General features: G+C 41.9%; 1 protein-coding gene across 5 annotated transcripts in view; it reads right to left on the bottom strand.

The window, feature by feature from the left end:
* Positions 1–24,446, bottom strand: part of epha7 (eph receptor A7) — a 96,442-nt gene that overhangs the window by 47,438 nt on the left and 24,558 nt on the right. For all 5 annotated transcript variants that reach the window (XM_035995273.1, XM_035995269.1, XM_035995270.1 and 2 more), the window contains exons 4-5: positions 22,485–22,640; positions 11,347–11,682 (exon numbers count right to left, since the gene is read on the bottom strand). In XM_035995273.1, the coding sequence (XP_035851166.1) occupies positions 11,347–11,682; positions 22,485–22,640 (492 nt within the window). The remainder of the gene's footprint in view (positions 1–11,346; positions 11,683–22,484; positions 22,641–24,446) is intronic.

Below are 24,446 nucleotides of genomic sequence, written 5' to 3'. Positions count from 1 at the left end.
ATAAAATGACTTAATACAGTTAGCACGTAAAAGCAACATGCACAGACTAGCAATCAGACAGGCACAAGGCCCAATAATAAGTAACAAACCCAGCAAACACAACACATGTCCCTGACTTTTTAACTGCCAGGTGTTCCACTTTCTTCAGCAGCTAGTTGCTAATGTTGTGTGTGTGCTGTTTGCTGCTGGCCAGGTAGTGTACTGTGGCTTTACAGGTTTATCACCCTTCACATAACAACATATGATGAATAGGATTAAGGATTTGTACATGTTCTTTCGCTACATTTTTTAAAAATGTCCCTTTCATTGATGCATGCTCCGGCAGATGTTGCAGTTTTCCTGTGTGTGTGATGGATGAAATGTTCTCTCCCTAGCTGACATGCTAACACTCTCTGGGCTATGAACAATCCCTCTGCTGCACCGCCTCACCAAATACCATCGCCCACAGGAAACAACAATCAAAGTTTAGCTATTGACTGGGGATTGCTTTTGTGTGTGTGTGTGTGTGTGTGTGTGTGTGTGTGTGTGTGTGTTTTGTCCAGTAGGGGGAATTCATACAACCCTGCTTGGCTTTTTTTATTACCCTTGGAAGTTCTTTTAACTCCTTGGGCAGGAAATGAAACACTCAAATGGCTCTATAGCAGAGTGCCGGAGCCATTCGCAGCCAGGGCCGTGACATTCCCGAGCATGTGTTCCATATAAAGACAGGCTCTGGGAGTCACAGGTGCATGCTGACACAGTGTGTGTGGTATGTGTGTGTGTTTGATTGAATGTATATGAGAGTGGAGAGGGAGAGCAAGCGAGTGAGTAGATAAAGAGGGAGAAGGAAAGAAAGTATTTTTGGTGTTAACCGGGGCCTTACAGTCAGCCGTGGGCAGTAAACACAGAGCTGCTGCATTCCACAGCCACAACCAGCTGCCTCCTCTGACTGCTCAATGCTTGAAAACACACAGGGCAACTTGAAATATGGACACTGAACTTCACTTTTCAGTAATGACTTTTCAGAGTTATTTGATTGCTGAATTTGAGTTATGGTGTCTGTATTTCTGGTTTTACTTGTTTTTTGTAATGAAACGACTGAAATGCTAACCTGTGCCATGCTAAAACGCTGCATAACATTTAGGGCTGCACAATATATCTTCTGCTTTTTATCGTTATCGCAATGTCAGCCTGCATGAAAGACTGCAATGTTCCAGTCAGGGATTTTTGGAGTTTGTTTAAAGAGAGTATCAGTATAAAACTGCACTTTAAAATGTAACTATCGTTCCTTTTTTCATTGGTGCCTTTTTGTTCAGTTCAATGTTCAATAAAATAGTGTTGTCATGTTTTAATTAAACAAGCAATTTGTTGTATTTTATCAGAATACTGAAAGCAGCAGAAAGTAGAACTAAGTCAACTTTAAAATGTGTTTATTATCGCCAGTGATATGTTATGTTATGGCGATATTTAACGTTATCATATATTGCATGTTTTCCTCGTATCGTGCAGCCCTGATAACAGCAGCACAGGTACAGAGAGTCTGAGTAGTTTTAGTTTCACAGCAATTATCTAAAGCTAGCTACCATAAGCCACTGGTCATACCCGACCAAAAGCCCTGAGCGTGCTGAATTAACCCTTGGGTTGTCTTCGGGTCAAATTTGACCCGTTTTCAAAATATCTATATCAGAAATGTGGGTTTCTCTTTAACTACCTAATTTTAATTACCCCAAAATAACACGGATGATTCCATACAACGGGCTTTGCCATTACAACAAAAGATCGGATCTCTATTTTCATTGAATTTTGAGTGTTTTATTCAATGTTTGGAAACAGTATCCTCACTGAACGTTGACATATACCAGTCTGTGATTATCCTCTCTTTATATATTATAATAGTAGTCTAAATAATTCATAATTTCTGCTTTTTTAAAATCAAGAATTAGGTATAATGTCCTATAAATGAGGTTTATTGACCATGAATTCCAAAAATAAGTGTAAAACTAGTGGAAATAAGTTTGTTAGTGGTGTTTATACATGGTAGTGAAAAGAAGCATTAAACGTCAAAAAAAGTGCCAAAAGTGTCGAAAAAAAGAGACAAAAATGTCAGAAAAAGTGTGGATTTTCACTACACAACTTTTCATTTGTAAGTAGGCATGGGCCAGTTACCGGTTTCAAGGTATACCGCGGATTGAAAACATTTTCCTGTCATCAGGGACAGGAAGTGTACTTTAGAAATCCCTCTCCCTGCCAGTGTGCAGTGTCAAAATCAAATACATTGTGTTCAATGGAAAAAACTAAGTTGTTTTTTACCCAGACATTTTAAAATAATACATTTTAAAGCTGTAATTGCAATACCGCCAAGGTTATCACACCGTCAGAATCTTATGACTTGTTTTTTTCTTTCATCAGTTACACAGTGTTGCTTTAACGTCTTATAGACAATAGTTCTAACCCGTCACTCGTTGGTTTTTCGTGTTTGCCTTTGCTCCCGATGCATTTGTCTGATTCACAATGCCTCACGGCAAAGATATTTTCCCAGCTTCATCAACTGGCTTCCAAACTCCTTTGATATTATGATCCGTTTCTAGAAATGAATTTTCTCACACTCACACTGAAAAAAACCCTCAACGTGTACAGAGAGATGATGAATAATGGGGTGCGTTGCTTTGTGCTCTGAGTGCTTCATAACGCCGCTAAATATGTATCTTCTTATGGCATCTCTTTTGTTCTCAGGTCACATGCTCTGTTATTTGTCCCACGCTTCATCTGCTGCACCACACTGACTACCTTCATTAGAGCCACTCACTGGGAGACATTAATAAGTGTCCAACAAACCTGAGATGGAATATATATTAGAGTTCCATTTCTGTCAATGGTGACATTTCTCATCAACTACCCCTCGGGTCTGTAATTTCACTGAGCGGACGCTCCGTGCTCGTGATGCGTCACCCTGCGGTGGCGCCATGGAGACGGCTCGGCGCTCGCACCTTCATCTGCTCATGTACCGTTACCTATACACGTAGAGCTGTAATCATTCAAAATGTTGCTGTACAGTTAACTGTCACAGAAAAAAATGGGATTAACAATATAATTGGCTCTTTCAGTCAAATTGAAAAAATATGTATTGATGTATTACTTTGTTAAACAAATTAAAGTGTTGAATGAATCCCAGGATACATCTTCTGATTATATTCCTGTCATGTGACCTAGATAATATAATAACACAGGTACACAGCCTATGCCTCTTTATTATCATAAAACATTGTTCTAACTGTCCCCCCACCTCGTCATTTTTGTTGCTATGAACGTGTATAGGCTCAAGTGCCACCAACTAATTATTGAAATAATAATAAAAATATATAGTCTGACCAATAATCACTTATATAATTACATTTTGTCATATCTAAACAAAATCAACAATTACATCAACAGTCATAAGCCTTAAGACCTTAGCTAATGGTAGCAATTCATTTCAGTTATAGAAACAGCAATTATGTAAAAATCAGGGGTTGACTGATACTGTTTTTTCAAGGCCGATACGGATACAGATTATTAGTAGTTAATGAAACCGATAACCAGTATTTGGAACCGATATGCATATACAGAGAAAATGAAAATCTTTAAGTCCAATTTTTTTTGGGGTTTGGTGCACAACTAGGCATGCCAAAATGTATTGTGTACATAAACGGATATGCGGTCCGGATCAAAACTTGTTTAGTGGCCAGCTTCTGCAACAACAACAAAGAGTTGTCAAATGTCTGGGCTGATAAATAAATGAGAGCGGCTGACGTCTGTGAGAGAAAAGAAGTGATTCCAGAAAGGTGAGGGTCTGCTATGTGGAAGGTAAACAGCGGGTTGACTGCCAAAAAAACAACGTTGCTTCAATCTCTGAATAATTAAAGGCACACAGGGGAACACAGCCTATAGGATGAAGCTGAATGTGAATCAGCGCTCCCTTTTCAACTTCCACATATTCTCAACGGAGGCAGACACATCAGAATGTTGCAACTTCTCAGACATCTTTCAGAGTAAAATAATGTGGCTCTCTGCAAATGTTCCAAATTAATAACACTGCATCCAAAGTCAAACAAACAGGGCTGGAGACAGAGATTCAGTGGAAATAAACTAAAATAATCCCCAGAAAATAAGGAGGAGTCAAAGAAAAACAGAACATTAATTAAGAGTTACTGGAGTTGAAATTATAATAACACTATATATTAGTATATTAGAAGAATATCCATCGAGGTACACCATGAGTAAAATAAAATATGTTATATGGATTTATCTGATTCTTTAAAGTGTAAGAGTTTTTATTCTTCCCCTCCTGTATTTTGGTTACCCAGCCAGTAGAACCGCCAGTTATTACAGCAGTGTGTGTGTGTGTGTGTGTGTGTGCAATTGATGCGTTTTAATAGTTTTTGTGATTAATTGAGCTCCTTGGCACAGAGGAATAAGCTATATCAGGCTTTGATACACACACAACACTTGTTAGTGGAACACACTCATTGTTGCTTTGAGTCTCTTCCTCCCATTTGTTGACGAGAAGAAGAATTCATGCTGAATGTCAACATAAAGTATGATCTATCTGCAGTTATCAGTCCTCTAAAGCCGCACTGGTTGTGAATGCAGCCCTGCGTGCATGTGTCTGCCTGTGTCCTTTTCCGAGGCAGTGACACAGCCCGTTGCTCTGACAGGCTGCCTGCACAGAGAGAAAGGAGCGTCCCATGGCTGCGACGGGGACCAAGTGAAGGGGAAAGAGGCAACGCCAGCTTCTACGAGGGAGGGCTCGTTCAAGCACGGCAGATTCGGGGGGATTTAGGGAGCTCGTCTGCCAGCAATAAAGGGCTGAAACAGGATACTTGGCGAGATTAATTACCTAGATAGGCCACGATAATGCCATTTAAATGGGAAAGTAATTAAAGTGCACCTTCCATGAAAATTATTCATTGCTGACGGATTGGGTGACAGACAAATCAGGAGGCATTTACAGAAAAGCTACAGGTTAAGTGCTCCGAGCTGCTGCTCTGAGACCACCACCGTTTTATTGCAGCTGTTGAATCTCACTGCTCTGCCCAGCTCTCATCAAATTACTGAGAGCATGTGGAGCGGGGGGGGGGGGGGGGGGGGGGGGCTGCCGGGGAGAAGAATGGGCTCCCAGGTAACGTAAAACCGGGTACAAATGCTACAAAAGAGGATCCGCTTAACTAGAAAATGACACTGGCTGGCACTGGTCACTGGGGACTGCTCCGAATCAATCAATCCTTCTGTTTAAGGCCACCGTGGCAGATTAGAACACAGAAAGAGATAAATCAATGGACTTGTTGTTCCCTAAGTGTTACTTTCACCAATGCGCACATATCCATTTAGAGATGATAAAGTGCATTCTAAGGAACAAATCTGTAAAAGAACAGAAAAGGTTCAGGCAGCTCATTACCCTGGCTTTGCCCCTTAATTAAAAAAAAAACACAAATTATGTGTAGTTTCAGTTAAAATACAGGAAATTTAAAAAAGAAACTACAAAAAGGTCGAAAGAAAACTCGAGTGTGCCATATACATTACTGCTGAGGAGCAGGGGTATCAACTCACACCCATCAACGTGTATTATTAGAGCGATCATTGCTCTCCTTTTAGAGGTAAATAATTTTCATATCATGCAACGAAAAAAACATCTTTCTTTCTGAACTCCAGACACTAAACTGCTGGAGGACAAGACTTTGACTGAAGCAGCTGAACAAAACGGGAATATTTGCTTCTCACGCAATGCAGGGGCACAGAGGCTTTGCAGATCAAAGTGAAATGCTTAGCTTATTCTTGTGTGCCTCAATGCTTTTTTTTATTACCCTTTTGCACTGAGAGATTGCACTAAAGGGAATGGCCTGTTGTTCTCTTTGAATGTTTAATTAGGTTTGAACTTGAGGGGGGACTATAACATCATCTCACATTCACACAGTGTTGCACAACAAATGAAGCAAAGAATGGCTCGAAATGAACACAAAAGATAACTCTGTGTGCTGATTTTGTAATATCTGAAGTAACAAGTGTGAAACTATCTGACCCAGAGCCTGATTTAAAATTCTGAATTGATCTTATCACGTGTATTATTTTTGGAATGACAGCTATGGCATTCAGAGACAATCTAGTCCCAAGCCTCTTTTAGACATTTCACTACTTATGCAAATATTATATGTTATATTACATGTTGGTGTTATGCCTGAATAATATTAACTTTTACAGTTAATACAGCAGCGACCTAACCATATGTGAGGTTCCACGAGGGTGGGGGTGGGGGTGGGTGCTTGCTGCAGTGGTGGGTGCATTGCACACAAGAGGGCGGGTTCAAGCCAAAAAAGGGTGTTAAGTTGCTCTCATACATTTTAAAATCCAGCAGCCTGTGAGAGATCATGGCCCACTCTTCTATGCTCCCTCTTGTGTAGTAGGTGCCAAATATGAATTGTGCCAGCATTGACTTTTTTCGTAAATGTCCTGTCACGAGGAGAAGTTACGTAACGCCTTTATCTGAATGACAAAAAGGCCCTCTGAGGACACAAGACACACCCGGGGAGTCCAAGCCATATGTGACCACACTAAAATATAATTTTAGACATGTATTTACTATTTTCTTATTATATTATATACAAGCACCAACATAATTGAGTGTAGGTATGAGATTTCAGGAATTTCAAAAAACGAACATCAACTTTTCAGCTTTAGGGCCAAATGATCTCTTTACACATTGCTCTGGAACTAATCTGGGCCTCACTTTACAGAAAGCTGAGTTTGTTCTGAACATTTAATATATGATCAGTTATATGCAAATACCCTTAGAATGGGAATTTAAAAAGAAATGTAACATGCCCTTAGAACTCAGAGGGCTAAACAGGTAGATCTGGTAAGCAATGTTTCATATTCCATGTCTGAAAAGGGCTTTACACAAAGACAGGTCTACCTTTTGTAATGAAGTCTTTCTCTCATCTCGTGTTTTGTAATGACGGCCATGTTATTCAGAGGCCTATCTAGTCCAACTCGCCACAGTCTAAATAATGCACTGGCTAAGCAACACCACAGTTTTCGGCTCTGACTCACTCATGGAGCCTGTGGATACTATACAACACAGCTCAACTATTGTAAAAGTCGCTGTCTGAGAGGAACAGGCTCTGTGCTGCTGGCTAGTACAAGCAGTCAACATTGAAATCAATTTCCATTATAGAGTCTATACCTCTCACACCTAATCCCCTTTTAACTGGCTGAACGTGCACACACACACACACACACACCCACACACACACACACACGGGTCCTGTAGCCTTTCGCATAATTTCATATCGGATTTTTGTGGCTCAGGGATGTGAACATCCGCTTGAATAAATATTATTGGTTATTCTATGAGCAGTGCCCACTCCAGAAGAACAAAAGGCCTTGTTTACAAGTGCGCTTGAGGAAAGCTAAGGCATGGAGGGCCTCCAAGGGCGGCTCTGTGGCGCTGTGGACTCACAATGGAGTGCTGATTGAAATACACTCTTAACTTGCGGCATGCAGTGGTGGCGAAGGCAGCGACGATACTCAACATGACGAATTTCTAAGCAGCTACAAGACCGGAGCTGGAGAAATCAAGCTTATGAACTCGCAGCCTCTACTTAAACTTGTTTAAGACGGAGCCGAGAGGTAATTGGGTTTGGGTGAACAATAAGCTTGCAGCACCTTGCGTAGCTGCAGCCTGGCTCCACACATTTCCTTTGGTGTAATTACGTGAGGTGTGAATTCCTCATCAGATGGATCACCATCTGCATTCAGTTCGTTCCCCCAATCTCAAGCTACAAGCTTACGTTCCTGCCAATTATCATGCAGGAGGTAGCGATGGGTAGGGGTGGAGGAAAGCGCTTCTCTTTTTTATAGTTCTTTCAGTGCGATGGGGCTCCAGTGCCTCCCCACGCAAAGGTTAATCAATTCTGAATGATGAGCCATAAAGTCACTCTAATGAGTGGTCCTGCATGCTCACTCAGGAAGGACCGATTGTTTTTAGGAAGCTCCGACGTTCCAATTCCAAAGCGCTGAAGCATTCCCTCGCAGCCCAGACAGCGCTGGATGCAGTGAGGGTCCAGAGAGCAGGACAGGGAGCTCTGCAGTGTGGAGCTAATGTCTGCTCAAGGCGGGAAACAAGAGAGAGCCATCACACGGCCATCAATATCACCCTAATGCTGACTATTGCCTCGCACTTCAGCCGAAACCTGCTGACTTTTGACTGCAGTTCCAGCCCCTTTCTCAGATCTCAGAAACCGGCTGATTCTTTTCAGCGCCATCTTCTGTGATTTCAGCCTTCATTTATAGAGGTATTATTCTGTCCCAGACTGCCTTGCCTTAAGGAGCTGCTAACCCAGAAGAAATATGATTAGTCTGGGTTTCAAAGAGGAGTTTTAGTATTGTATCCTGGCCTAAATAGTGTGTCAGAGTCTAGTCCACACTAATACCATAAAACACTTGGGGGAAAATGAAGGCATTTTGTATTTTTTTTTTTTTTAAATGAAAATGATCACATTTACAGATATCGACTGGGAACTGACGAATAAAATGATCAGGGACGTGATCCATGCTGGCCAATTACACTGATTATAGTGTTACAGCGCTTTAAATGGTGCCACTTACTCAAAATCATAAACATGACACCGGCTTGGCCAAGCCCGCCACTCTCTTTCACCATAGCTAACGGCTAAATATTCCGCCAGGTTAACTGAGTAATTGTCTGTTGTCAGCATGCCACGTGTAATTATGAGTGACTGTAACAGAGCATGTGTTAATTGTTTTTTTCTGGCTCTTTCCTGCAGGTTGTCCTCCTCCCGCCATCCTCGTGTCCTTGGCCGGGCAACCCCTCGGCACATTCCAGCGCGTGTCTCTGTCACGAACCGAGCGCTGCCAAATACATCATCCCCCAACGTTACATCCCACACATCCATTCAACTAAATGCCTCTCTCTTTCTATCTCTCCCATATACAAAAATCTACTAAACTGAGATATTTACTGTGTAATAAAGTGTTTTTGGTAGGGGTCGACCGATACTGGTTTTGCAGGGCTGATACCGATTATTAGTAGGTAATGAAACCGTTAACTGATATTTGAAACTGATATGCATTTACAGTAAAAAGGGAAAATCTTTTAATCAAAATTAAGATTTGGTATGTTACAAACTCAACACAAGCAGCAATGCCACCGTGAAAAAAAACTCTGATACAAGTATGCCTTGCATACAAAATCTTAAGTAAATGCAATGGTAACAAACAAAAAATACTAATTTAACTACAGTAAACGTCCATTTCAAATGAATATATAACTACTGAAGTGTTGACTGAAACAAATAAAACGCACATACAGATAATCTGCTAATTGTCAAATATCGGCGACGATAATCGGTCAGGCTGATAATTGGTTGATCCCTAGTTTTTCGCTAGCAATAAGAGAAAAATAAAGAAAAAAGAGAAGAGTGGCAGATGATGATGACATGAATGTAAATGACGCAGCAGGACACATGGCGGAGAGGTAGAGGTTGTATATCCAGCTAAAGCTCCAGTGCTCTCTGTGCTGCATTCTTTTAATCACCATAGTCCAAACACTCTTCTGGGCCAACTGGGTTTCATGGATGCTCAAGCATGAAAGAGGAATCTTGTTGGGTAGATCCATAGAAATAATGAATAAAAAAATGCTTTAGAGTTTGTCACCGCAAAATACAGCATTTTAATTACGGTCGATTCCCTTGAGACTGAGCTGCAAATACAGCACTGGCTCTTTAGGTACCAGTGGGAGTCTGCACCATTGCTAAGCTAATACTGTTGGCAACTGTAGTGCTGATATACACATTAAATTAATCTGGGTAATATGCATACTGGATATGTTATGGATGATATCAGGCTATGGTCATTAATGCTAATGTGGACCTATTACAGTAGTTTGCATATCAGAGGTTTTCAAGACGAAATTGTCAATCGCTATAATGCTCTCTCAGCTGGAGCAAAGGGTGAAGTGTGCATAGACTGGTGTTAGCAAGACATTTACAACTTCACCCTAAGAATCAATAGTTATTTTTCACTTTTCTTTCTGACAAAAAGATCCATCCCAATCTTATGTCTGTGTAAAATGGTTAGCCTAACTTAGCGGCTTGTATGTTTGATCCATTAGCAAAACAAAATTTTAAAACAAAATTTTAATGGGGTTTAACAATTTGGTGAAGAACAACAGTTTAGCGTCTTTGGCTATAGCACTGGTAAGCTTTCAGACTTCTGTGTATGGATTTAACCAGTGGTTTTGTGAAACTTTTTCACATCAAGGCCCCCGATACTGACAAAACAAATCAGAAATAAATCAGTGAAATAACAGAAAAGGTCCTGTCTGCTCATTACCCGGACTTTTGCAACATAATTTAAAAACGGAAAGGATGTGTACCTACAGTTAAGATACAAAACGTTTGAAAAGAAACTGTTGAAAAAAAGCAACAAAAACATCAGAAAAAGTGTCACAAAGGTCGACGTAAACGACACAATGTCGAAAAACCACCCAAAATGTTGAAAAAAAGTGACAAGAAATTTGAGAAAACAAACTTCCACATCGTGGAAACCAACCTCCGTGGCCGACAAAAGTTGTCGGAGCACAAATTATGCAATTGGAAATGTAAAAAAACTAAAAAACAACTGTGAATCATGTTCTATGGACAGTGTCTGTTAAAATATACAGACATACTACTGTTAATACACAGATATTTCTTAGAGTGTAGGATCTTTTGCTTTTAGATCTTTTATGACAGAAACCAATAAAACCCAGGACTAAAATGGTCATACATTGTGTTACTTATGGATAAAATAATAGTGAAAGTAAATGATTCCCCTTTTTGCTGGGGACCCCCTCAAGGACCCCTGGGGGCCCCGGACCCCCCTTTGGGAACCACCGGATTAAAGCTATAGTGCGTCGTTTCTGTCTCCCCAATGAGGAATTCTAAGTAGTGACAACTGAACACTGTTGGGGCATCCGCATGATACAAGCCCACCCCACACACACCCTCACCCCTCCTCCACACAGTTGCTAGCAGCCAAGGAGGACACGGAGGATTAAAAAAACATGATGGACTCTTCAGAAGAGGTCATTATCTTCACTCCAGTTTCTGTGCGGGAAAGTCACCGGACGCCACAATCTTCTGAACATAGTCATACTGAGAAATCCAGAGAGAGTTGTGTGGAGCTGATTTGTATTGGATACTGTCTTAATTAGCTTTGTAGAAACTCATTTGGCAAAGGCTTGAATGTAACGGACGTTCATTAATATAAAGAAGTTGCACACTAAAGCTTTACACAAACAAAGACACAATGTGCTGATGGAAGAGTTCTTACCCGCTTGGCCAGTAGCGATGCTAACCGCCGCAAACAGCCTCTGTGTGCGACTCAGGTCCGACACCCCGTTGACAGCCTCCACCTCAAAAGTGTAGTTGGCGTGGGCGAGCAGGTCAACGACGGTCACATACGTGTCCACTAATCCTGACTGTGCAGGGGAGTATCCCACATTGGGCCCACAAGGAACACACTCCTCGGGATCCCAGCTGCAGCGCCGGCATACGACCCTGTAGGTGACGTCGTTGCGGCCGCCTGTGTCCGCCGGCGGGCCCCACTCCAGGCCAACACTGGTCTGGTTGATGTTGTAGACCAGGTTCTGTGGCGCAGAGGGAGGTCCTATCAGAGGTGGACAGGGAGGAAGCCAGAATTAAATAACATGAGTGCCAAAGAAAGTGACAGCCAAGAGTGTGCATTGACTGAATCGGTGCTTTCACTGTTCTCTGAGAGAGAGAGAGAGAGAGAGAGAGAGAGAGAGATAAAGCACACTACAGGACATGCCAGCTCCAGCCCCAGAGCCAAACACTGACACTCAATTATAATAAGACTCAGATTCAGAAGAAAAAAAATAGTATAGTACAGGTACAGTGAAAAGAAGTCAGCTCTGGCAGGCACCAAGGTCAGAAGTTAGAAGGCTGTGAAATGAAGGAGTGGAGCCCAGAGTTTCATAGGGGGAATCATTTCATAGTAGAGTTCATGCAACACACACACTTCTGTTTCCCCTCATCGCTCCATCACCATTCTTTACTAGGGTTGGGTGCTAATATGTCACCGGTGCCTAAACGACCGGTATCAACCGGATCGAATAGCAATGCAGATTTCAGTGCCCCATTTCGGTGCCACTTAAATGCCTGCACTGCCCTCTGATGCTCCGAAATGGACGTTACAGGCAACAAAAGCAGCGCTGCACGTAACGCTAGTTAACATTACACTTAGTCTATATCATTAAATAGATTATGAGATTGACAGTGTAGGAGGCTTTTCCATTTCAGTCAGGTCCAGTTAAATTCTCTAGTTACCACATTCTGAATTTATGAGGTTTGAAATTCATCCATTAGTGATGTCACTGATTGAGAAAGCCAGCCCAGTTTTACATATCTGTTGCCCATAGGTGCTGCCTGAGCAAGGACAGCCCGCTCAGTGGCTTGTTTGAATTTGGTTGACCAATCACAACAGAGTGGGCCAGCTGACCAATCCGAGCAGACAGAGGAGCTGCAACAATGGGCAGTATAAGAAACATAATGTTTTTTGAACATCAAAGCATGTAAACCTATTTTAGGAGACCCAAAGAGTACAACTATGACACTGAAAATGAGTATAATAGGCGCTCTTTAACTTGTTGCATGTTCTGTGCCACTTGATGAAGTCCAATATTCACTCTCCTGCAAGATCTGTTTTGGCCTCCAGCCACTTCAGCTAAATGTTCCACTAAGTTCACCAGCCAGTTAGTGACTTTGTCTGTCTGTTTGGTGCTGGGCCGTCAGTGTACAGTGAGTTTAAAAGCTGCTTGATGCTGCTGGAAATGAGGTTGATGATAAGAGTGACGCAATGCTAAAAAGCTCCATAGAGCTGAGAGGTGCAGCCTGGTCCCTCATATATTACTTGTGAAAAAACCCTGACCTTTTTTTTTTACAGTGTACTCATGCATGCAAACATAGCTGCTGATTCCTCCAGATGGACAGAGGGCTTTGTTTACATGCCGATTGTTAACAGCATCAAATCTGCAGCTGCTATGGAAAATGACTTGAGACATGGTTACATGGGGAATCAGACGCCACACACAGTCCCTCTCTAAGTCCTCCTGTTCTCCAAAAATATATCCCAGCTGGAGATGATGGCTTTACTGGGTTGCCTTAGAGAGGTATATCATACAGACAGCAGGACACTTAAAGTTAATGTCCTCCAAAAAAAGACTCAAAGACTGACTCGCCACAGAATTTATGAACACGATTTAAACCTGGATTATCACCACTCTATAACTGCCATATACATTTTCACTTGACATACAATAACAGCCAGCTCCGTGCATCAAAAGGACCACAGACCATTTGCCTGTAAATGTTCACGTAATGGTGATGAGATTAACTCATCTCGTAAAAACAATGAATAACAAATTGCTGCTTTCATCTTTCAAATTCCAGGCTGTTGGCTTTTATGGCCCACATGTTGATATAAATAAAGCCCCCCCCTAATGCAGTAAAGATTATATGACTCGTATTCTTTGTTTATGAATGTTTTCAGAACATCTTCATTTACTTCTCTGGGAGATTTAAACCGTTTCATTTTCTCAGGAAATATTCTTCAGAGGGAATCGTTGGGAGGGACCTCTCATTACATTTGTCACATTAACTAACAAAATAGGTCATGCATATGCATAAAGCCAAAACTGCTAGCGCAATATTTGGGCTCATTAATTTCAGCACTTTGTTATTTTTTCCTGTTCCAGCCATTAGAACCAAAGGCTCAACGGAGACATCCATATTCATGATTATCGGGTAAGATAAGAGACTGCGGACTGGGAAGATGAAAGAGCCACCTGTGGCAGGTGAAGTGGAGAGGAGTGACTGCTGATAGCGCCACTCGACTTCAGCCTTTGCATTGACACTCGACCCGCGCTCTCCATCTGCCTCACAGACAAAGAGAAGGTGTGCCTCGACACACACACACACACACACACACACACACACACTTAGACGGTCTGAATCTGAGGGGTCTTTTATCCTAGCATTTCCATGGCCACGCTAAGCGATGATAACATCTCATTTTGCCCGCGCTACACTCATTTGGGTCTCAGGTGCCACAGATCAAAGTGCTGATTTCTTGGCAACAAGAGGTGAGAGGAAATTAGATTAGGCTGACCCTGGATCTGTGTGATCTTTGTATTTTGTGTTGTATTTCAGACACACTAGCTGCACACTAGCCTGCAAGCGTTTCCTTTTTCCTCCTAAAGGCCTCTTCAAACGTCATGTAACATCTGAAACTCACTTTTGGGGCTTGGTTTTGTTGTAACTTTTTGTAAGAGACAATCCAATGTGTGCAGTTGTGAAAGTCGGCACAGTTTAAGCTTCTCTCTCAAGCTCTCTTTATCATTTGTCATGTTCCGTACGTGCAACGCCACATGTGCAGTACCATGAAAGCTTTCGAGGAGAAAGTGTATTTTTGTCACGTCAAGCAAAGCGCTGATTTCTTGGCAACAAGAGGTGAGAGGAAATTAAATTAGGGCTGACCCTGGATCTGTGTGACCTTTGTATTTTGTCTTGTATTTCAGATGCACACTAGCCTGCAAGCTTTTCCCTTTTTTCCCTTAAAGGCCTCTTCAAACATCACGCAACATCTGAAACTCCCTTTCGTGGGGCTGGGTTCCACAAGTGTTGTAACTTTTTGTAAGAGACAATCCAATGTGTGCAGAGTTGTCAAAGTCGGCACGGTTTAAACTTCTCTCTCAAGCTCTCTTTATCATTTGTCATGTTTTGTATGTGCAACGCCACATGTGCAGCATCATGAAAGCTTTCGAGGAGAGACTGTTTGGAAGTGTATATTTGTCACGTCAAGACTACAAAGACAGAGTGCTAGGAGAGAAATAAATGCCGTGGAAGAAGGCTACAGAGGCAAGCCTTCAAGGATACATCTACACTACGAAATTTTCATTTTTAGGCGGCGATTTTGAGACAAAAACGATCTCCGTCCACACAAGCGTTTGAGCTCCAGCAGCCAAACTAATCTTCTTGACCATTTGCAGACACTGGGCATGCACATGCCGGTGTAAACAGGAAGCAGATTGTCTGACATTATGTATAATTATGTATAAGTTCAAAATTCAGAAAATACTTTGAAGAAAGAACAATGGCGACAACAACAACAATGCCGTCCAGACTACAAAGCAAGGAGTTTTGAAAGCAAAACGGGGGCAGCGGTGTTTCCAAATGTCTGTTAGTTGATGCCGCTGTTGCTGCTACGTCACCCGGATCGTTGGTCTGATTGGTTGAAGGACTATCCAATTGTGTACAGAGTCATTTGAACTATGCCCGTTGATCACGCCTCTTGTGCAGTAGAAAATACAGAGCAGACTCCCCAGACTAATGTTCAATCTTAAAAGATTGAGCTTGGTCTGGTGATAGCCAGACTAGGCGTGAGACATAAACATAGCAAAAGATATTCATTCTTAAACCAAAACGTAGTAGTGTGGATGTAACCAAAGTGTGGCCACTCATAACCTGTTATGAGAAAACTTTTCCCTTTAGACGTGGAGAGATGACGCATCATACTAAGCATACTGGACCCCTCGTCTCTGTCTCTCTTCTTCTTCTGCCCTGGCGTCACTTTGTTTTGCTCCGTCTGGACTCAGGAATATGAAACTCGGCCCCCACTTCACCTACGGCACAGATTTGCGATGCAGTCTGAGCCCTCCGCTGTCTGTTTGCTGCTCATCCTTACAGCTCAAGGGCTTGTCGCTCTCCCTCTTCTTTTTACTCCTTTTCCTGTCTCTCAATGCCCCCGCTCTGTCTTATCTTTTCGTGTTCGTTTTCTCTCCTCTCACCCCTCCTCCCAGTCAAGTTTCATTTCATGGATTAGCCTGCCAGAGCCCCCACAGCCTGAAATGTCTCAATCACTTGCTAGCTTCCCTCTAACCTCCCACTGTGACCAAGCATTGGTGAGCGTGTGTGGGGCTATTATGGTTTTTTGTTCTTGTGCATAAATATGTGCATGCACAGTTTATGTTTCTAGCTAAAGCAGCAACTTGTGATGTTGTAGAATAAACAGGTTTTTAACCATGAATTATAGGTTTTAGCTTATATTTATTATTTTATTCTAGCTAGGATATTTGTATCTATTGCGTACGTTGCTGAGTCTGAGAAACAAATTTTGTTCCTTCATGTTTTTATGACTTGAATCTGTATCTGTTTCTGTAAAAATTGTGAGAAAAGGTCTTCAGCTGCATTACGTATCCACTACATCTAATACTGTAAACTACCATGTAGGAAACAAAGTATAGTAGTGGATTGTTTTTAGGCCATGTTTCAAAGCCCATCTTCACTCTATGCAGAGTTGTGAGACCTGAGTAAATCCAGGCTTAGGACAGAGGAATCCGGCGCTTATCGGCCTTGAGAGTTGCTAGGGGCTGCCTTAACCCTCCACAGCCTATTACCCGGCTCTGCTCTAATTGGGGAGCAGTGGGGAGAGGGGCGGCAGGGGTGAGTGCTATTCAAATCGCCCATGAGGTAATCCTCACTCTACAAATGTGTGTTGTGACCCCGTGACCTAGCCTCTAATGATGTGGCTGCAGCAGAACCTGTATGAGGGAAGCCATGCAGAAGAGGAGAAGAAGAGTTCATTAAGCTGAAGAGCCTCCGTCCACTGTTGTAATAAACTAAATTTATACACGTCTTCAGTACCACACTGAATTCAATAATAGATTTGCAACTCGCACAAAATGTGTGCTGCACGCTAGAATGCTATTTCAGCCTATAGGGAGAGCATGATGGCACATGGACAGGAATACAAAAATTAAAGGAAAGCATCGAAGACTCTGTTAAAACAATAAACACTTGTTGTGCACCTTTGCTGCATAAAGTAAGAGCTGGGAGATTTCACTCATACTGAACCACTGAGGAATATATGCAAAGATTAAAAATACACACAATTTAGTTTTGATGCCAAGAAGCATCATGGAATGATCATCCTGGTGCTAGTGGCTTTTAATGTCTGTCTTAGAACAATGACCATTGTGATTGGTCAGACTGTGAGTGTGAATGTCCTTTTCTGTGGCGGCATTTGGGAATCTCGTTGTGGGTCAAGTGGCTTCAATCTCTATTTGCATGGCCTCTTCCAATTTCAATGTGGAAAAAAAAAAAACATGCAGCAATTTATATTGAATTAACATGTGCATGACGAGGATGGGGACAGAGAGGCTTTATGTTGGGATCGGCATCATTTAGAGAGCTGTAGTCAACCAAAGAAAATCTTGAAATTCTACTTACTCGTCAACCAATCGATTGGTCGATGGGGAAAAGAACATCTGTGGCATGATGTGGCGCTGACTGTCTATTCTGCAGTGAGCGCTGCACATTTGGAGTTTATTTTTTGGTCGCACAGAGTCGAAGAATGTTCATCTTGGGTTAAAAAGCTGCGCTCGTCACTATTACTTTTTACCCAATCACAGTGGGCAGGATAAAACACCACAGAGACCAACCGTCACATCCTACATGAGGAGAAATACATACTGCTGGACAGTATCTGTCCTCTCTACCTATTTGCTTCAGCCTTCCCTGCATCCAGAGAAAGTACTCAACAAGTACCCTGTTGTGACCCATATGGTGCTGACCGCTGACATCTTTACTTCTGTGGATATTCTGTATCAAGAAAGGCGTCTCCGCTGAAAAAAGTGCCTCCAAAGCGCTCCCATGGACAGGCGGCCTTATGAAATTAACACCAGCGACTATACGACAAAATTGGTCGTACAAGAGCATATTGACCAACTAATCAACCAATGAGCTGGAGACATCAGCCCTAATCATTTTAAATTATTACATTCAAGTAAATAATGATATGTTGTGTGCTTTCCCAGCATCGATCTTAACTCTTGGTTTAATCATTACTATTGATTATGCCAACATTGTATTCACTCGAGAAACAGATAAGCTGGTATGGATAATGGACGGGTGGATGGCTGAATCACCAACTGAGCCCAGAGGCCCCAGACCCCAAAGGTCCATGAAGGCTGCAGATTACTTGTGCAGCAAGTACTTTTTGGTTATTTGATATATTTGCTCATTTGTTTACTTCATTAAAGTACAATATTAACTGAAATGGTAAGGGCATTTGTTCTGCTTTATAACCATACCTATTACTATTATCTAACCATTCCTTCTACAGTTTTACCAACATATTCACAAAGTCCTGTCTTGTAAAAGGGACTTGTGTCAAAATCTAGATTTTGCATCTTAAAAACTGTAGTTGATGAAATGCTTTTATAGTGCATATTCCTAAATTAAGATGCTTCCAATCAAAATATAACCAAAGAAAGTGGGATGGGGGAGGGTCATTTTTACCCCAGTGCCTCCTTGTTGGTTCATCTAGCCCTGACCAAAGTAATTGCTAAAATCTGGGAGCATGGATCATTGCAACACTAGCCCCTACATTCTGCAGTCCCCTAGCAACTCCAGGCTGGTTGGACCCTCTGACGGACGTCAACTTGTTGAGGTGGCACATTTTTAAGGGGCGCGGCGGGGGCTGGGAGGAGTAGACGACTGCTCACAACTGCCCTTTTCAGCCCCTAGCTTGCACCAGCACCGCTCACAGCTGTTGCATGATTGATGCCCACTCCCCAACCTGTCAACAACTGCTGTCTGTGTCTTGCCTCAGGAGAAAAGGCCTCCCCCTTGCCATCCCCATATATCTCATTTTCTCACAACTTTGCATATGAATGGCATGGACAAACATTCAAAAAACAAAAGCATTTTTTTCCTTTCGCCCCCTCTTTACACATACCACATGGGACACAATGTATCTGGAGCTATGTTTTTGGAACTTCTTCCCTCATCTTTATTCAGTGTGGATTTGGGTTTTCATGTCCCCACATTACATCTTCATCTCATTTCCTCTCAAATCCGCATAGACACATTCTTAATCTCTGTGTGCCAGAGATCCATCTCACTGTTTTGCTAAGGCCTAAGATATGGTAGCTTTACAAACCCCTATTTAAAAAAATCTGTCAATCAAGATATTTGTTCAGGCAGTGCAAATTCATTTTCAATTACTATTCACTCCTGGTCAGGATAAGGCTTGAAAAAGGAAATCACAGTGACTATTGGTCACACTGACTTAATCCAGCAATGAATGAGGAAATGCACGTACAGAAAGCCATGCAAAAATAGTGCCGGGTGAATGAGGAGGAGGGCGAAGCTATTCATACAAGTTAAAAAATACATATTTACATATAATGGTATGGGGTCATTAAGTGTAGACCCCAAGTTAATGAAAATGAATAATGGAAAGTGTGCATTAGGCAACTTCAGTAATTACTACACTACTTGGCCAAGGTGATTACCCAGAGGGGAACAGCCAGAGGACACTGCAAAGAAGTGGGAACTTTCTCCTGTTCTTACCACTTCATGTTGCAGCAGACGTGTCAGACGCGTTCTCACTTACTGGGAATCCTCTGTTTGGTTTAGGCGAGGGGTGGCACCTGGGTAGAGCACGCAGGAGGCACGACATGACGCAAAAACTATACTGTGATGACGTAGCCGGTTCGTGATTTGCTTAAAAATTAGGTTCTTGCCGTTCTTTGATTTCGAGCTTTGGCCCTTAACGACAGAAGTTCGCAAATTTCGTGGACTCTACAGTTAGACATTTTCGTATTTTCCTATGTTTGTTTCAGAAACGTCATCAACACGCCATTGCTCGCTGTGAATTCTCCAATGACCTATTCTATTCACACATTCGGACATTACACAGACATTACACAGGTAAAGACCGTTTGATGTCCACACCAACTGATTAGGACATTTGCATTCTCACATACAGTGCACATTACAGTGCATGTGTGAAAGGACCTTATGAAACTTTTTCTCAACAGCAGCCGCTGCAGCCACAAGTGACAGTTATGCGATAATGACACTTGGAGAGTCAGTTGCTTTAAAAACATCATTAGGAGGCCTGACTCAGAGCAGAAGGAATCTCACCACAAGCAGCAAACAAATATGTTCACTGCAGAGGTTCAGTCATGTTTACTTCTTCTTTTACATTTGAAAGAAACCCACATGCTAAATGTACTGTCAGTTACACAGCAATACAGATATACATCCGTGGAGAGTTTGCTAACATTATCTACCAATGGCCACCATTAGCTACTGGTCATACCAGAGCAAATACTGTAAGGCTAAGTGTACTGAAGTGATGTGCTTATTGCTTATAAACTCAACTTTTCATTTGTAAGAGGAAGAATGTGGCAAATTCTTTAAATGACAAGTGATAATGATGCCTGCAAACTGTTTAAAAAGAAACCAAAGTGAAATGTGTGTCACACAGGTTGCTATACTTTAACATGTAGTGAATCAATGTACAGTACAGTGTAGTATATTAGGCACTGTTTGAATGAAAACGGGGGCACTAATGAGTCACTCACATGTGATGGGATTCTAGGGCAGCATTTCATAGTGGTGTCATATTAACAACATTTTTACCCAGAGGTCAGCTGGTTCGTGCAAACAGGAAATGGCCATGACTGGATTCACAGACTAAGGGGGCCCAGGGCAAACACTATTGATCTCCAACCAGCAGTAAAGGATTCATTACTTCATTTATGTGTTGTTGGTGCTGTAGCCAGAGCTGTCACACCACGGCCCACTCTTTATTTCCGCTGCACACTGTATTGTGGTACAATTGTGTGCATGAACACTACTAAAATGTGATTTTGCATGTACGTAAAAAACATCTGTTTTCCTGAGTGGACATGCTATATGCTCAAAACATGATTACAACAAGTACAAGGTATGTGATAGAGCTCAGAAAGTGAATTGTGGGGCTTTTGTGTAGAGCGTAAATCCAGCCGACTGTAGCTAAAGGCAAAAAGGAAATGGCTGACTCTCTGTCCGGTCCACTAGCTCATGGGCACAGAGAGCAGTTTGAGACGGACATAAATACTGAGCACATTTCTTCCGAATGTTTAAAGCATGGAGAGGAAAACAACCAGCTAAAATGCCAAATAGAAGGTTGCTATTTTTTTAACGATAGATAATGTTTGATTGGGTTGATTAACAATCAAAGAGGTAAAACTTTCTTATCCACGTTATAATTTTCTTTTCTTGCAACCCACTATCTAACCCACTGTTTTAATTAAAATATGTTTATCCTGATTAAATATTTTCACTTATATAATAAACCTACACCCGGCAGAAACATTATTTCCCCACAAAAGTGGAGTGAAAGGTTCTGACAAAACCTTCCGAGGCTTGTTCCGAATAATGAATGACTGAAGAACACACTTTTGATGACATCACCACACCTGTGCACTGTGCAACAGCAATGTGTTGTTGTTTTGAGGCAGGCAGAGCAGAGCTGCTTTACAGATGCCTATAAATGACAAAGAATCATTTTTATAGGATATTTACAACATTAAATCCAAACTCCTATCTCTCTTTGTTTCTCTGATTTAATGCATAGACAAGCCACTGCAGCGCTCGTAACATTGTACTATGTGCATAATATCTCACCACACACACACACACACACACACACACACACACACACACTAGAGATTCTGACTTGGCCTACTTTGGGTGTTCAGGGAAAAAGCGACGCTGCTCTGGATGTGAACCAGGCATGCTGATTTTCCTGCATAATTATGCATACCTGTTTTTTTCTTGTTTTTAACAGAAAATGGTACAACATAAATTACCACAATATTAAATGTTGATTTATCTTTATACTACTCTATCTAAATAGATATGTTTAAAAAAAAGCATGCCGAGGTTGTTTAGCAGCCAGAAGCCTGCGGGCCTATCTAGGAGTCTTGTGATACATTATCTGTGGAATGGAGGCAAACAGATAAGGTGCAGAGATTATGTTAAGGGGTGCTGTTTACCTCCAGAGATAAAAAGCAGAGTGCTAACATGGCCCTGCTGGGGTGGGACACTCCCCGTGCACAGTAGCTGAAAGCAACGGGGGAAAAAAAACTTCCAGCAGCACCTTGAAATAAACTTGTTTGAGAATGGATTTGGAGCTAAATCAGCCCCGCCCTTCAGACTGAACCCCCCCCGGACTGTGTAAATAAGCCATCAATGGCTGTCACATAATGGTTACACTGGCCAGGACAAATGAAGACGCAGGGTGCTGCCTGGGCTGCCGCTGCCGACTGTAATTGCAATCTTTCAGACGGGAAATGGCAAATTGCTCCTCTCATCATTAGCAAGCAGCTAAGACAGAAAACAGACATGCAAGCCTGCAAACATAATTATAATGACACACTGCGAGGCAGAGAGGAACCGCTATGGAACAGATCTGGGGCTTTCATGAGGCCACTGGAGACAGGTCTGCCGAGGCTCTGCACTGGGCTTCTTCTGCTCGCATGTGTGGCTGTTTAAATTCAGATTCCATCGAGTGATGTGCGCCGTGTTTACCTAGCAACGGCATGGCAGACTTACTTGTGCAGGCCACAGACGGAGGGTCGGAGAGGGCTCGGTAGTAGCCGTCCTCGCAGTCACAGCGCCAGGAGCCCTCACGGTCGTTCAAGCTGTGCGCCGGACAGCGAGAGCACTGGAGGTCCTGGGAGGAAGACTTGTAGAAACCTCGACCGCACGCTGCACAAGGATGACAACAAAACAACTGAATAAGACCAGGACAGTGAATATAGTCAAAACCTGCTCTAAAATGATTGTTGTGAAACAAAAAGAATTTAAATTATTTTTGTAATCAACAAATCTTGCGTAAAGCAACGAGCATTTTGTCTTCTTCAGAGGGAATTGTCTCTGTTGCCATCAAGACGTCGTTAGATTTGACCTGCTTTTAAAACTAATCGGCACTCTAACGCTTTTATCCCTTCTGCAATTTGACTTTTAAATGGATAATCTCTATTTTTTGATTATTATGTATCTACTCTCTAGGGTGTAGGCCTAGATGTAGGCCTGTGTGCTGTTATGCAATTATGTGTGTGTTGTCTGGAGCTGCTCTTAACTAACTGCCCCTTGTAGTATTAATAAATTATAAATTAATAATTAATAAATTATTGAATTGAATAAAGAGGAGGACGAAGACAAAAAAACTGTTATAAACCCTGTTTGCACATACAGTATTATGTGGGGATCTCATATCATGTATCAGTTACCCCGACATATCAGCATAATGACATTTGCTTAAATGAGTGGAGTGATCAGTTTTATAATTTGTCATAATGTTTTTTGAAAACTGAAAAAGATGACTGAAACCTTTTAGTTTTGAGACCCATTCAAATAATGAATTAACGAGGGATTTTCTCTTCGTCTGGTGGCAAGGACAGAAAACAACGAATCCGCCAATATTCATTTCAACATAAGCCCTTTCAAGTTTTTGATAAGGATCCCATAAATTGTGACCAAGACATGTACTATGCAGTACCTAAGCTGTCAGTAATGGGTTAATACGACCATGCTGGTATTAAAACATTTCAATGATAGCCACCCTACCCCTTCACCAGAAACTCAAGAGATATAGCCGAGATTCTCACAGAGGTTTTAAGCCCGGTTCACACAGCCAGATATTCTCCGATGATCTCAGCAGTCATTACAACTCCCAGAAAGCCTCCAGGTGATATTAGTCCTGTGCAAACACAGTCTGCAAGAGTCGTCACTTCAAGCCTGGATTCCCATCATGTAGAGGGCATGACAGAACAAAGCGTTGTGTATTTGACTCAACCTGCCCCCCCATCGCCCCAGGCATCATCAAGCACACTGAGCCACCAAAACCAGGGTTTCTGCCAAGTCAAATTTAAAGCTTTATAAGACCATTATGAATGATATTTAAGACCTTTATCAAAACACCAACTGAGCCCTAAATTCAGTTGTTTTTTTTCATTCCCCGTAGCTGAAGAATAAAATCTGTGGTACAACCTGAAAGAGACTCACACCAATAACACCAAAGCTGATTGGCTGCAATATAAGTTACATGTTGGTCTCATTTGTAGTTATAATACAGGGAAATTATATTTGGACTAGCGATAGAAAGAACTACAACACCAAAAAAAAATAAAAAAAGATAGCATTAGAGGTAGCGTTGCATGGACGTAGGAGAATTTAAAATAATATAAGACCTAGAATACAATACTTCAGCGAACTTACGACTTTTTAAATAAAGCCTAAAACTTAGATTTAGACATTTTGGATTTTTTTAAGACCCTGCGGAAACCTTGAGAACGCATCACAAATCTCATGTGGAGGCATTTGCCCAGGACAAACTGCAGCCTGTCACTCCTGGAGGTAAATAACCAGGCTATTTTTATTCAGATGAATCCTCGGGTCAGTAAAGAGGTCCGACGTGTTTATAACGAGTCCTATCTCTGAGAGGAAACATTCTCCAGTGGAGCAAAGAGATAAGCAGACGAATCGAGCACAAGCACACGGCCATTTCAACAT

The sequence above is a fragment of the Sander lucioperca genome, chromosome 19 (assembly GCF_008315115.2).
Source record: "Sander lucioperca isolate FBNREF2018 chromosome 19, SLUC_FBN_1.2, whole genome shotgun sequence".
Taxonomy (NCBI): Eukaryota; Metazoa; Chordata; class Actinopteri; order Perciformes; family Percidae; genus Sander; species Sander lucioperca.
This window is presented reverse-complemented; position numbering and strand designations above follow the sequence as displayed.